This window comes from Lissotriton vulgaris, chromosome 4_1, assembly GCF_964263255.1.
Source record: "Lissotriton vulgaris chromosome 4_1, aLisVul1.2, whole genome shotgun sequence".
Classification (NCBI taxonomy): Eukaryota; Metazoa; Chordata; class Amphibia; order Caudata; family Salamandridae; genus Lissotriton; species Lissotriton vulgaris.
The window spans coordinates 839,557,555-839,572,860 of NC_141691.1; the positions used below are offsets into that span (position 1 = coordinate 839,557,555).

The following is a 15,306-nucleotide window of genomic DNA, read 5'->3' on the forward strand; positions in this document are numbered from 1 at the left end:
ATGAGAACTCGCCACTTGAATCTAACACAGCAGACGACGTTTGGATAGCTCACTTTGGAAAAATATACGGTTCTCCAGGTATCGAGAATTCCACAGCTATTGAATTTTCCGGAAACGTGGCTACTCCTGCGGTCTTCGAAGTAATAGAAGTGGAAAAAGCGATAGACCAGATGTTAAAAAACAAGGCACCAGGCCCTGATGGGGTCCCTGCAGACATAATTAAATATGCCCCGAAATTTTGGTCTAAAATTCTGTGTAACGTGTTTAATGCTTTCAACCCAAATAACATCTCAGTATCATGGAAGAAATCAATTATCCTCCCGGTTTTTAAAAAGGGGGACAGGCAGGACCCCTCATGTTATAGGCCTATCTCCCTGATAGACTCCTCAGTCAAAATACTGGGACGTGTTATCTTACATAAACTAACGGAGTGGCTAGATGACAGAGGGGTCTTGTTGAATGTGCAATACGGCTTTAGAGCCAAAAGGAGTACCCTAGACCAATGCCTCAATCTGCAACTTTTAATTGACAGATACACCAAAGCCAAGGAGGGGTCGATGTACCTGGGGTTCATGGACCTCTCCTCTGCATTTGACCTAGTTAATAGGTCAAAGCTATGGCAAATCTTATTAGAAATGGGCTTTGACCATGCCCTTGTTAACCTTTTGGCTGACTTGCTCTCTGGTCTCCTAGCCTCTGTAAGGGTTACTTCTGAGGGACGCTGTACTAAGCACTTTAATTCAGAGAGGGCGGTCAGACAGGGGTGCATTCTGGCCCCCTTTCTTTTTACATGATATATTAACGCCCTGGAGCCTGCATTGGTGAAGAAGTTAGAAGAGTGCCTATATTTCCCTATTTGGGAGTTCTTTTTGATGACAAGGGGAATTGGGGCCCGCAACAAAAAAACAGAAACGTTGCATTTGCAAGAACAACCTCTGCACTCTTGGGCTTCACCAAAAAATTAGGGGCTAGACCAGTAGAAGCAATATTGAAGGTGTATACAGCCAAATGTCTTGCAGTTGCCACTTATGGTAGCACAATATGGGGTTACTGCCCCCAAGACAGAATTCAGGTGACTGAAAACAAATTCCTGAGATCAGTTCTAACAGTGCACACCTACTTATACCATCCATACTGAGCTGGGGGTTAGGCACGTTTCTGATATAATAAAAATAGCCCCTCTAACCTGTTGGTTAAAGACCTGGCTAGATCAGGAAATTTCCCTGAACCACATCCTGAAAGATTGTCTCCTGCTGGAAAATGCTAGCAAACTCCCCTGGCTAACATACATTAAAACCAGTCTCCATAAAATAGGGCGACCTGAGCTCTTCTCTTCCCCTGAGTCCATTACATCTAAGGACATCTTATCAACTAAAAATGCTATGCTGCAGTTGTTGTCATTGGAGAGAGAGGAGGTAAAATTAAGGAAACCCACTGTTAGAGCTAATCTTATCTTAGTTAATTCACCTGGTCCCGAACTTTATCTCACTGTGGCTAACCGTCCCTACCATAGGCATCTTTTAACTTGTTTTCGTTTTAATTTGATTCATTTGACCTTAGGCTGCTTCCCAAAATGGTGCAAACCGGAAAAGGCTGGCCCATGCAACTGTGACAACTTTTCCATACAGGACACAACACATTTTTTAATGTTCTGTGAACATTATGCGGATATCAGGAAGAAGTTTCTGCTTCCTATATTGAGGGAGGCAGGGTTCCTACAAGTAAAGCCAGCTCTCCTGTACTTACAATTACTAAATACTCACCGTATACTTTTTCATGTTGCTAGCTTTTTAGTAGCCGCTGTCCGGATCAGGAATAGGATTAATTCCGTCCCTATGAACTTGGTTGATCCTAATTAGTATGAATTTATTTTAGACATTCAAAGAGATGTAACAATGTAAACCAAAATAGCAGATTGCCATTTTTTAATTCTCATTTTATCAAATTTTAATGGCCATATACTAGTTATATTTTTGTATAACATTACTGTATATTTTGTATAATATTGTTTATATATTGTGTATTATATTTTTAATTGTACCGATGTCTTTTTATGATATTGATTTATCGAATAAAAGTATTTGACTGACTGAACTTCTGAGATCAGTAAGACAAGATTTTGCAGATAAAGGATATCTGTCTCTCAACTTTTGGTATGTAACGCCTTTTATCCCAGATCACAGTGACATTTCACCTATACTAACTAAACTAACCAACAAGTAGGAGACATAGCTGACTCAAGCTACTGGGATGTACTTGTAGTAAGATGCTTACATCACCTTGGGGGCAGAGGATCATGGACCAGGGGCCTTATCATTCAGTGTGAAATTTCACAACTTCCCAAGGGCTACAAAGTTAGTAATAGAAGTCCTGCTATAATGCTAGAACCTAGGGGGCCCAATGCCAGTGTTACACTTCGGCACACATCTCCTACAAATGGTTTCACGGTAAACAATACGATGCTTTCTTAAAAATATATTTTTTTAACAGCCTCCAATATCTACAGCTTCTCTAGTCACTTTATAGTGAAACTGTACAATTATGCCTGACACAAGAATTCATGAACTTTTTGCCATGGTTTTTTTTTCTTCAATAGTTTGTTTTGGGAGGATGAAGAAGCCTCCGCCCCTTCCAATTTGCAAACACTGTGGCAGGCAAGGGGGCTTGGCACACTGAAGTAGTGGGTTATTGTAAAATGTTCCATTTGAAAAAACTATTTCGAACTTTTCTCAGGGAAGGAACCCCACTCCCTCTTTGTAGAAGTCAGGCTCGCTTAGCCAAAATCAGGGCATGTATTTACATTTCACACTTAAAAAGTCATCAGCTGCCACTAGAGAAGAAGTAGAGGACGGTTAAAGGCACTGTAGGCAGAAACACAAAGAAGGGCATGTGGTGTTTCCCTGGTGTTTCTCTGCTATCAGGACACTGGATAGAGGAAGTTCTTCGATCAAAAGAAACAACTGCATGACTGGGATATACGAACATGGAGTAGTAACAAGATGCAAAAGAGCAATGTAATGAGCGCCTTCCTTAGCAGCACATGTCCTTACCTCGAAGGCAGAGAAACGTGAGGAAATCTTCGGTCTTGGGCTTCTTCTTGCAAAGGTCGGAGATGGGGGTTACTGGAGCAGGTAACAACTGGTCCGCTAACTTTATTGGAGTTGTGCTGGGGCTATTGGGCTGGGACTGAGCAAATTTCCGTTGTGCTTGCAGTCTAGGCCTAAAAAAGAGAAAATAGCGGCACACTTCAATAATTGCAGCGGTCTACAAACCCATAGCAGAATGTTATTGCAAGACCGGAGGCTCCAATGATTACTATCCTGCTTTACTTCAATTGAAGGAAAGATTAGAAAAGACAAGTAAAATCATGACAAACAAAAACAATAAAATACTCCACAATTCCTGAACTGGATACTACATACAGTCAGAACACTGGTGACTTAATTAGTCCTCGACTTCTTATATAACGCTCAATCAAAAGTAGCATTCCCTCTTTCTTGCCCCTCGTTTAGTCAGATGAGAGTCATGGTTTGCTGACCTTTGTAATCGCATGCGTTTTTCATAAAAAAGTTTATAAACCGCGGATTTCATTTATCATTACTTGTGTGTACCTCATCATTGCTCGCATTGTGATTGCACTACTTCCTCTCCTTTGCACTGTGGATCTGGCTAACTCTATAGTACATGCTCTCAGCTTCCATATGACCAGCTCCTCAGCAGTAGCCTCTAACTTTGTTCACTTGAGCCTGCCAATCGACGACAACCTTTCTCTGAAATGTATACATATCTCTCATAGGACACATGCTTTTATTTCCAATTTAGTTTCAATAGCTTTATTGAGTATTTCTGAAGTAGAACAATCCACCTTTTAAAGAGTTTTTGACTAATGTTGTTTTCCCCCAGATTAGTTGTGCACAGGGAAACTGGTCGATGGACACAAAACAATAGATCATTTTATTATTATCAATATATGAGACAAAGCTCTTCTCTCAAAGTCCTCAATCTTTTAGGCAACATTGCCAAAGAGGCCAAAAGCAGACGGATTAAAACAATGGTGATTCTTCAAACCACTCCTTTGACTACTCGTGGAAGAATCACTTTTCATACACAATGCTTTTCACATATAATTTTACTGCAGCCTTGTTAAAACTCTTTCCTCTCGCTCATCATCTTTCTCAATAAGAGGAACCACTGGTCAATCAGGAAATCTCAAAACTCCTGAAATGTGCAGTGAAATTGCCCCGTTTCACTCAAAACGACTGTGCAATATTTTTCTAGTAAAAACAAACAGAAACCCTACAAACATTCACTTTCTTTATTCTCTGTAATTTCAAAATCGAGACCTCATACATCTCAAACTGTCTGTAGTCTAGCCCATGACTGGATAGTCAATCTGGAGTTCAAAGATGCCAACACCTCCGCTCCCATCTTCAGCATCTGTGATCATTTCTATTATTTCCATGGCAGGGAAATGTGCATCAAATACAGATTTTAAATGTGGTCTTTCATCAGCACCAAGGTGCTTCACAAACTTATGACCAGCAGTAGCTCATTTGTGGCTCTCATCACAGAAGCCTTTTTTCTAAGTTTGTCTTCAGACTTAAAATGGGTCTTTCCACTTTTCATAATTCTATATTCGTGGTTGTCGCAAGTGAGATAGGAAAAAGGATCCAGTTGCAATTATAACTTTCTACTCTAATTCCTGCACAAGGTTTGGGGATCTCCTAGAACTATTCAGAGACACTGATTCTTCTTATTACTTCCTATACAAAGACTGGGTTACCCACAATCTAGCCCGATCAGGGCTTCTGGAACTGATGGATTGGAGGTTATTTCCCAAATTCGTTCATCGGACTCATTAATGGTCCTGGGCACCAGGGACCACAAAAAGTCTCCTAATCAGTATTAAGAATTTGCTCTTACTGGTATGTTAAACCGAATCCAGTTTGCCGGATGTTACACATATTGCAACTTTTTTTGGTTGGTTCTTTGGTTTCCCCGAACAATTCTCCTGCAATAATCCCTGCTAAGTGGCTGCAAAGCATGTTTTTTTATCCAAACAAGACTATCATCACACTCTGTTTTTCAGCTTGCCTCCATTCCAGTGTCCTAAGCTACAAAGAATGCAGAATTCTTCACTCAACACAATTTTGGTCTCATGAGCCAATAATGCATTGGGAAGGACTTTTATTTAAGAATTAAATGAAACAATGCTTCAGTTCTCCATCTCTGTGCCCTGGGCCATAAATCAGACTCTAGGACTGCTCATTATCAGGACCTTCTATCTGCAACCTGAAGATAACAATGTAAAATAACACAGCCTTCTCCTAACTTTAAATGGAAATTCGACCCTGTGTTTATTTAAAAATGAATTCAAGACCGTGTGAGCTACTCTGTAGGGGTCTGTGAGATACTGGTAACTGATGATCAACTGGTTGCAGACATCTGCTCTAGGTATGTCCAGGAGAAATTGCCAAAGTATAAAGACCTAACAATCTCGGCCATTCTCATCATACTGAAAATATGCCACTGCCCCAAATGGGAACAAACAGAAGGGCACTGCTTCTGTTTTTGGATCACTATCTATGGAATTTTCTCCATGAGGCAACAGTATAGGAGTATTTTCTACATTTCCATACTAGAATGAAATCCTATATTTTCTATAAAGGTTAATGAAGGCAGGTGTGGATGTCTTACGTCTCCTTTGTGTTGTAAATAGACAAGCACTTTGAGTTGTCAGTCAATGTTTCTTCCCCTGTGTGGCATAAGAAATCCTGTTGCTGCCAATGTGCTTAAAAATAACAATACAAACAACTATTATTGTTATGTTTATTACAGATATGCTATTTCTCTGGAACACACTCTTCATAATGAGAAGCCCATGGGAGCTTACTTGTTTTATAGACATAATTGAATCAAAACAAATTCCCTTACCCAAAATACGCTTCTGTATGGGAAGTAAAATATATGTTAAAAATGTATAATTTTTGGAATGACCGTACTTTCTCTCAAAGCTCTGCCAGCAAATCTTACAATGTTATTGTGAGTTTGTATCTTAACAGAGTTTCGATGTTACAGCAATGGACTGATCTTCACAACAATTTACTCTCTCTGGTGTTTTCCATTCCACCTTTTAAAGCACAAACTCTTCTATACTTCATGAACATCCAGGGCTTTTGGCTGCAAATTGTACAAGAAAACATGGAAGCAGTCCCTCTTAAAATGTTTTCAAATTAGTTACTAATTTCATCCAGAAAAGCCAATGGTTCTATTTTGTTCCCACTATAGCTAACCTGGTTAAAAGGATCATGAAATAGGCAGGAATACCTATTTCCAAAGCCTGAGAACACATGGACCAGGGTAACATGGTATCTAGGCAGGGGCTGCTCCTTCTCTAGAGCGTTGGGATGCTGACCCGCCATTCAACCAGTGTAAAGCACCAGTGCATGATCATTTTAGAAGGAATATGCTACTTACCAGTATGCATCTGTTCTTGGCATGTAGGGCTGCTGACATTTATATCTGTGCATATATCGCCGCCGCCTACTGTTGGGTCCGGATGATTGCACATTGTTGTCCTGGAAGAGTCTTCGAAGTATCACGAGATATATTTGCTGTGTCGTCCATAGTCCCAGCACTGTATAATGGAGGACATGCGCTCCCCAGCCCTGGAGAGATGCGTCCATCGTCAGCACTATCTGTGGTACAGGCTCTTGGAACGGTCGTCCCCTCCAAAGGTTTTGTGTGTTCCACCAATGCAGAGAGTTGTATGCATGACCGGTCACCAACACTAGATCTTTTAGCTGTCCTTGAGCCTGGTTCCACTGTCGTGCTAAGCACTCCTGAAGCGGGCGCATGTGTAGCCTCGCATGAGGGACTATGAAGATGCAGGAGGCCATCATACCTATCAGCTGCATAAATACTTGCACTGGGAGTGAGTGTTGGGGTCTGAATCTCTGAATCAGCAATTGCATGCTGTTAATTCTTGCTGAGTTTGGCTTTGCTGTTGCTGCCAGAGTGTCTATTGTCGCTCCTAGGTACTGTTGTACATGTGCGGGTTGAAGATGAGACTTTGGGTAATTCAGTGAAAATCCTAGACTGTGTAGGAGGTGAATTGAGCAGGACATGTGGCTGGCACATTGCTGGGCTGACTTTGCTTGGATAAGCCAGTCGTCCAGATAAGGATAGACATGGATGTGTTGTCTCCGAAGGTGCGCAGCTACTGTCGCCAAGCACTAGGTAAACACTATGGGGGCTGTTGTGACCCCGAAAGGTAGGACCTTGAACTGGTAATGCTGGTTGTTTATGGTGAACCTGAGATATTTCCTGTGTCCCGGGTGAATCGAAATGTGGAAATATGCGTCCTTCAGGTCTAGTGTTGCTGGGAAATCTCCCTGACTGAGTAATGGTAGAACTTGCTGCAAAGTGAGCATGTGAAAATATTCTAAAAAGATGTATTGGTTCAGGGGTCTGAGGTCTAGTATGGGCCTGAGAGACCCGTCCTTTTTTGGGGATTAAGAAGTACAGCGAGTACACCCCTGTACCGTGCTGTTCTAAAGGCACAAGTTCTATGGCCCCTTTTTGCAGCATGCAGATGACCTCTTGCTGCAATAATTGCATGTGCTCTGCGGACATAGGACGGTGCCTTGGGGGTATGTTGGGTGGAGTGGAGGTTAGTTCTAGACAATAGCCGTATTGGATAAGTTGTCTTACCCACCTGTCTGTGGTAATGCCTACCCAGACTGGCAGGAACTGCTGAAGTCTTCCCCCGACCGGTGTAATATGATCTGGGGGCAGTGACAAGACGTCACTGTTTATTGGTGGCGGAGGATCTGGCATTATTATTTCCTCGTCCTCTGCCTTTGGTGCTGTTGCCACGGTATCCACCCCTATTGTTTTTGTTATAGGTGGTCTGTGTGCCTCCTTTGTTGTACTGGGCTTGCTGTGATGCTTGACCTCTAGAGGCTCCCCGGTTACCGGAGCGACGAAAGGAACCTCCTCTGAACTGTTGTGACTGCAGAGCTCCCATGGATTTGGCTGTCTCAGTGTCTTTCTTAATTTTTTCTAGGGTTGTGTCCACATCAGGACCAAATAGAAAGTCAAGGTTAACCGGCTGATTGAGTAATGTGGTTTGGATCTCTGGCTTGAAACCAGAGATGCGTAGCCAGGCATGCCTTCTGAGCATCACACTTGTGTCGATGGCCCTAGCTGCTGTGTCTGCTGCATCTAGCGCACATTTAATGGATGCATTTGATATCAGCTTCCCCTCCTGTATTAGCATTTCTGCTCCCTCCTTATAAGCATCAGGCAGGTGTTATAGTAGCTGCTCTAACGTGTCGTAATGAGCCCTATCATATCTGGCTAATAGGGCCTGTGTATTTGAGATTCTCCAAATATTCGCCGCTTGAGCCGCTACTTGTTTGCCAGAAGCTTCCAAGATTTTGGATTCTTTGTCCGGAGGAGGAGCATCACCACTTGTTTGAGAGTTCGCTCTCTTACGAGCATTAGCCACTACTAAGTAGTCCAATGGCAGCTGGCCCTTGATATACGTAGGGTCTACAGGCGCAGGCCGGTATTTCCTTTCAATTCTTGGGTTCACAACCCTTGCCATTGTGGTTTCTTTGAAAATGTCACCAGCGTGTTTAAGGACACCCTTTAGCATAGGCAATGTCTTTACTGATCTTTTTGAAGTTGAGAAAGTGTCAAACAAAAAGTCTTCCTCTACCGGGTCAGCGTGCATTTCTACATCATGATTATTGGCTGCCCTTTCAATTAACGCGTTAAACGCAGCTGTATCTTCAGTGGGCGAGGTTTTGACAGTATAGGACTGAGTGTCAGGCGTGGTGTGTGGCTCACCCAGGCCAACGGGGTCAGTCCAGGGTTGAGATTTCTCTTGGTCTGTGTCAATAGGATAGTTAAATTCTTCCTCATTGTATCCTTCCCCCACATCCTCATTAGTACGTGTGGGAGAATAGGTATATTCCCGTCCATAGGATTCTACAGGCTCAAAAAGAACAGGAGAGGTGGCAGAGTCCCTTTTCTTTTTGAGTGGGATCTTGTATGACTCCATAGGATTTTCTGGAATTATCTTTCTTTTATAAATAGTGAGTCTGCCAGAATCCGAGCCGATGAACAGTTTCGACTGATTGTCATAGGAGGGCGCTTGGAACACAATGTCCTCTTCTATGGGCTGATTCCTCGATACTACAGTCACCTTTTTGGTCGTTTCGGTGCTTTGTTGTGGCTCGAACGCCTTAGGTCGTGCGGTCGGGGGCAGTCCGTACTTTATCGGTGGCGTAAGCATTGGAGACGGACTGACCTTCTTCGAGGGTGGCGCAGTCTTCGATCCGACCGACTTAGTCTTATCACCAGTTTGTTTTTGGCCTTGCGTCGACTCGAGCTCTTGGTGCGCAGCAGGCACGCTCTTCTGCTTAGACTTGACATGCTCTTTCGGGCCGATTTTGGTCTTCGACTGAAAGGCCTTGACCACCAGTGGCTTGGAGGCTGGAAGCTTCGGATCGAGAGTCTTCTGAGCCTCGAGTCCCGTGTTAGTGTCGCCATCTTTTGACATTGACGGCGTCAGTGCGACGTGCTTGACCTTAGTTACAGGCTTCGGCGCCCCGATCTCCGGGCCGACACCCCCTTGTGACCCCAAAGGGTCGATGACACTCTTCAATTTGATTGGATCCGATGGATCCGAAGTCGTCGATCCGAGGACTGTCTTTAGCAGTTTCGGTTTCGATTTAGCGTCTTTTGGTTTCGATTTTACCACGGACTGTGGTTGATTGACCGATGGCTCCTTAGAAATATTCTTAGCCGGGCCTTGACGCGGGGCTATAGAATGTAGTTGAAGATCTTGGCTAAGGCCTTCCGGCGATGCCTCGACCTGAGCCTTTGAAAGTAGTGTCATTATCGGCCCCCGCGACTGCGGTTGGGCCTTGCTCATCGCTCGAGTTGTCATCGACGGCTCCGATGGCTTGTGCGTCGTCTCCTACCTCGACGACGTCTTCATCATGGACGTAGTCTTCTTCATTGTCCTTATCGTAGTTACGAGTTCTGCTCCGACGCAGGATCCGACTGTTGTTCAGGATCCTCCTCATCCACGCCCTCGTCATCTTCAGCCTCGAAGATGTTCTCCAGGTCGGGCGCCGTTTTCTGCGCCGACTGTCTCGCGGCGCGCCGAAGTGTTTTCTTTGACCGGAACCGAGAACAGGCCATGCAGCTGGCCTCGTCATGGTCCGGGGATAGGCATTTATTGCACACCGGGTGCACATCGATGTGAGGGTATTTAGAGTTGCAAACGGGGCATTGTTTGAACGGGCTCCGTTCCATTGTCGATCGCGGACGGGGCCTTTGGTGTCGAAAAAAGGCAAGCGGACTTCGACGTCCAGCTCGAGGAACTGGAACAAGTACGTGGCACCGAACGAAAAGACAATACCGACGCCCCGAAGGCAGTTAGGCCTTGTGAAAAAGTGTTTTATATTGATTCCGAACTTGAGTTAAGAAAGTACATCCGAACCCAATGGCGGAAAAAAACAATCTGAGGATGGAGAGGATGCCCATGCGCACTGTAGTCCAGGGGAGGAGCCACCTATCTCGTGATATTTCGAAGACTCTTCCAGGACAACAATGTGCAATCATCCGGACCCAACACTAGGCGGCGGCGATCTATGCACAGATATGAATTCAGCAGCCCACATGCCTCGAACATTAAAGTCCTGAGTTTGTTCTGCCTGAATTTAAATGATGTGAGTTGTGGGGGGTTGTAACAAGGTAGAGAGGGAGGGTTAAACTGTGTGACTTAAATGAATAGCATCAGCTGAAGTCTGGGGAGTATGTTGGGCTGGACAGGTCTCTGATTGCGGCCAACTTGACATGCACTCTTCAGGACTCATACCAGTGCTCTATTAGGGAGTCAGGGGAACTCAGCAGTGTTCTCCTGATCTCCTTGGCGAGATGGGATCACCCACACCAGTCAATGCTTGATCTGCTCTCATGCAGTTTTAAGAATAAAAAGCACTCCAGCTTCTCCTCATGGGCCCATGCTTTCAAGAAAGCCCAGGGGAGGGATAGTTAAATGCATGACCAATGGCTATATGCCTTTATTTCAAAGCCACACAGTTACTGGTTATGTTTATATAATGGCACTGCTTTGTCCCTTAACGCACAGCATCAGGTACCGCATTGGGCCGGAGAGTAGTGCAGATTAGCAGTCTTGCCATATGTTGTAGTTGCAGGCACACACTCAAGGCACGAGTGAGTACGCTCCAGGCTGCTTCACTTGTTAAGGACTAAAAGTAGAGGCTGGGGAGGAGAGTGGGGGCTTTGATGGGAGAGAGGGCAATGCCAGCTTCAGCAACTATGCAAGTGCCTTACGGCGATCGCCTAGCACTGCTCTCGCTCCTTGGGTAATGCATGCATAAAGCGCTTATTGCTTTTATGTGAGCCATCAGAGGCCTGTTGATGGTGTTCGTGTGTTGGACCATTACTGCATGATTGCATGTAGAGTAAAGGAGGGGAGCGCGGCAGCAGTAAGTATGCGGCTGGAGATTTCAGACCTGTAACTCTGGTGTAAGCCTCTGCGCTCGTGCACAGTTCCCAGGGCTGACTTATACCATCGACCACAGTACTGGGCTGGCTTTCCTGTCTAAAATCCACTGCGCAAGGTCCTCACATTACGCTCTTCCCTATGAACAAAACACTGCCCTGTGCATTATGAACACACTCTGACCCATGCACTATGTGCATGAATCTCCAATTAAAGTCTGCACTGCAGCTGGGTTAGGGAGGGGAGACTTAATGAAGAAACAACACCCCTGCCCTAACTCCCACTGTGTACGCCTGTTTGAGATCACATCTGTGAGGGCATGTGTCTAATTACAACCACCCCTGCACTGTAGCATGGAGTGCAAAGGGGGCCTTCATGTAGTAGTATAGACCGCACAAGCTCCATTCTGCACGCCTGTATCAAACCGTGTCCTACAACTGTAAGAACATGTGTGCGCGTGTCTAACTGCATATTTTTACGCAACCCCGTTCTCTGTAGCTGTACGTACGTCTACCTGCATACTTAGTAGATCATGAGTCATATCACAATGTATATTTCGTGTGTGTTCACTGTGTAGCTTTATTGTTACGTGTCTGCAATACATAGCGGTGTGTTCGTATGTAACTTATGTCTGTATGGACATCTACATCTGTGTCTTGTAGCTGTAGGCAGAAGTGGCTGGTCAGGTAAGGGAAGCTAAGTATTAAATATCTGGGAGGCTTTTTCACAATTTGTTCATCTTTCAAATGGAACAGGTTATCACAAAGGAAGGGGTAAGGGACCAGTGGGCAGTTTTCAATCTGATGCATCTTTCTTCAGATATTGACTGAAAGCAAGAAAGATGAGCACAGAGACAGAAAAGTGCACAGCCGTTTCTGGATTCCATTTGAAACGTTTTCTTTTAGACTGCTGTGTTCAAACACAATACTTTTGGACTAAAGGAAGACAATGAACAAAGAGCAGGAGCCCACTGGATCGGGGTGACCTATTTTGCAAGAAAGTCAAGCCATCTATTACCAACTGGATAGGGGAGGGACAAAGCGACATTCCCTGGACAGTGCAGGGCGGCAGGAAAGCGGTCTTACCCGCTGGCTCTCAATATGCACATCTATAAGAGTCGCTCGAATCCCGAATACTCATTTCACAATTTTATATTTTCAGTGTTTTTGTACAGCATCTTAGGTACATATGTTTACAGAGAAGGCATTGGGGAAACCTCTTTAGGAGAGAAGCCACATGCCCACTAAGAAAGTCTTAAATTAAGAGGGTGTACTACTGAAAATACAGGATAGACCACCAGTGACTGCATAATGTTATAAAATATGTTTTCTTTATGTGTGTCTTGTTCATCCAGTCCTAGTTTTACCTTATGGGGATAGCAGGGTGAATCCTGGGAAGTGGCAGAGCCTCTAAGTTCCGAGATGCAGGAGGCAGTGTGATGAACCCGGAGTGTCATGGTCAGCTCTCAAGAGGACACAGACAGTCATTGTAATGCTCTCTTGCCGAGATGCATGGTTATGCCCTCCAACAGACCTCTCTATGCATTTATATCACAATCCTAAGAAATGCGTTACTTACCTGTAACAGCAGTTATCCAGTATTGGTGTCTTTCATAGATTCACATGCCTGAATCATTCCCCGTCGTCGAGACGGGAGCCTCCGGTAAATAAAAAAGTAATGTCCATAGACATACATGGAGAGAAAGGGTCCCAGGGTCTCCCCTTAGTAGCCTTTCCTTGTCCTTATGTAAAAAGGACCAAACTGACCTAGTCAGCCAATCAGCTCCGACCTCCCTCTAGAACCTTCCTGGGAGGAGCCTCAGTCCCTCAGATTTTCGTACGCACCTAGCTAGGTTTGGCGTAGTATAGTTCCGAGAGGGAAGTGAGTCCTTCCAGGGGAGGCGGGAGGGTTGCATGTGAATCTATGAAAGACACCAATACTGGATAACTGCTGTTACAGGTAAGTAACGCATTTCTTATCCAGTATTAGGGGTGTCTTTCATAGATTCACATGCCTGAATCAGAGTAGCTAGCAATCACAGTAGCACATTTGTAAAACAGCATTGCTCTGCCGTCATAGTAGATAATGCATATAATATCATACAACAAAGAGACAGCTTAGACATAATCACATCAGAGCAATAATGTGCATACCTGGAAGGCGGGATGGAGGAAGGCTCACCTTACTGAAAGAGATGGCGAAGCACCGCCTGGCCCACTGCCGCATCCTTCTGGAGTTCGATATCCAGGCAGTAGTGTCTGGAGAAAGTGTGCGGTGACTTCCAAGTCGCCGCTCTACAGATGTCCAGGATAGGTACCCCCGCAAACAGTGCTGCCGATGTAGACATCGCTCTGGTTGAGTGAGCCAGAACACGGTCATTCAAAGGCCGGCCGGCCTTTTCGTGGCAGAAGGAAATCGCCGAGGAGATCCATCTGGATATGCTTTGCTTCGTGAGGGGTAGGCCCATTCTTGGCCTGCTGTATGCCACGAACAGCTGTGAGGATTTCCTGAGATCCTTAGTCTTCTCTAGGTAGAACTTCAGGCACCTCATAAGGTCCAAAGAATGCAGCGACCTTTCCGCTGCTGTGGAGGGGTTGGCGAAGAATGACCTAAGGACCAAAGGTTCGTTGAGATGGAAGTCCGACGGTACCTTTGGAATGAACTTAGGGTTTGGTCGCAGTATTACCCTATCATGTCTGAATTGCAGGTAAGGGTCTTGAATGGACAAGGCTTGCAGCTCGCTAACCCTTCTAGCCGATGTTAGAGCCAGCAAGAGCGCAGTCTTCCATGAGAGGTGTTGAAGCGATGCCCTGTGAATGGGTTCAAACGGGTGACGCATGAGCTGGTTGAGTACCAGGTTAAGCTGCCATGTGGGGGGTACCTTCCGAGGCCTCGGGAAGGATCTGTATAGTCCTTTGAGGAATTGTTTGACTAGCCGACTAGACCACAGAGAAGGTCCTGTGACCGTTCTGGTGAACCTCGAGATTGCTGCCAGGTGGACTTTGATGGACGCATGCGCCAGTCCCGACTGGGCCAAATGCAGGAGGTATGGTAATATTTGTTCTGGTGTGATGGTGAGTGGCCGTAAGCCCTGTTCTGAGCACCATATGCAGAACCTCTTCCATTTGAGACAGTAGGTCTTGTTCGTACTGTCCGCTCTTGCTTTGGCTAGCACATCCTTGCAGTCTTGTGGGATATTCAGGCCACCGAACTCTCTGTGCTCAGGAGCCAGGCTGATAATTTGAGCGATTGGAGGTTCGGGTGTTGCACTTGCCCGTTGGACATCGTCAGTAGGGCTGGGTGTTGGTTCAGGCGGATCGGTGATTTGATGGATAGTCGAAGCAGATCCGAGAACCAGTGTTGCCTCGGCCAGGACGGGGCGATCAGGATCAGGGTGCATGGTTCCGCTTTCATCTTTCTGAGGAGCCGTGGAATCATCGGGAATGGAGGAAAGGCGTATGCAAAGACGCTGTACCATCCGATGGAGAACGCATTTCCTAGTGATCCTGGTTGGGGATGCCAACTTGCGTAGCACGGGCATTTGGCGTTCCTCTTGGTGGCAAAGAGGTCGATGTTTGGGACTCCCCAAAGAGAGAAGATGTGAGTGAGGGCGCTGTCCGATAGTTCCCACTCGTGGGAGAGGGACTTTTGCCTGCTCAGGGCGTCCGCGATGGTATTGTCCCTTCCCGGAACATATTCCGCTTTGAGTTGGATGTCGTGTAGCACTAGCCAGTTCCAGATCGTCTGTGATTCGCGTG

At 45.4% G+C, this 15,306-nt stretch overlaps 1 protein-coding gene and 1 pseudogene across 3 annotated transcripts in view; both read right to left on the reverse strand.

The window, feature by feature from the left end:
* JARID2 (jumonji and AT-rich interaction domain containing 2) overlaps positions 1–15,306 on the reverse strand; it is a 684,143-nt gene that overhangs the window by 319,554 nt on the left and 349,283 nt on the right. For both annotated transcript variants that reach the window (XM_086965161.1, XM_086965160.1), the window contains exon 4: positions 3,051–3,220. In XM_086965161.1, coding sequence (XP_086821287.1) covers positions 3,051–3,220 — 170 coding nt within the window. The remainder of the gene's footprint in view (positions 1–3,050; positions 3,221–15,306) is intronic.
* On the reverse strand, positions 5,694–9,946 carry LOC147722657 (uncharacterized; annotated as a pseudogene). Its single transcript, XR_015309961.1, has 2 exons — positions 7,996–9,946; positions 5,694–5,791 (listed from the first exon to the last, which is right to left on the reverse strand). The product of XR_015309961.1 is annotated as an uncharacterized LOC147722657 (transcript).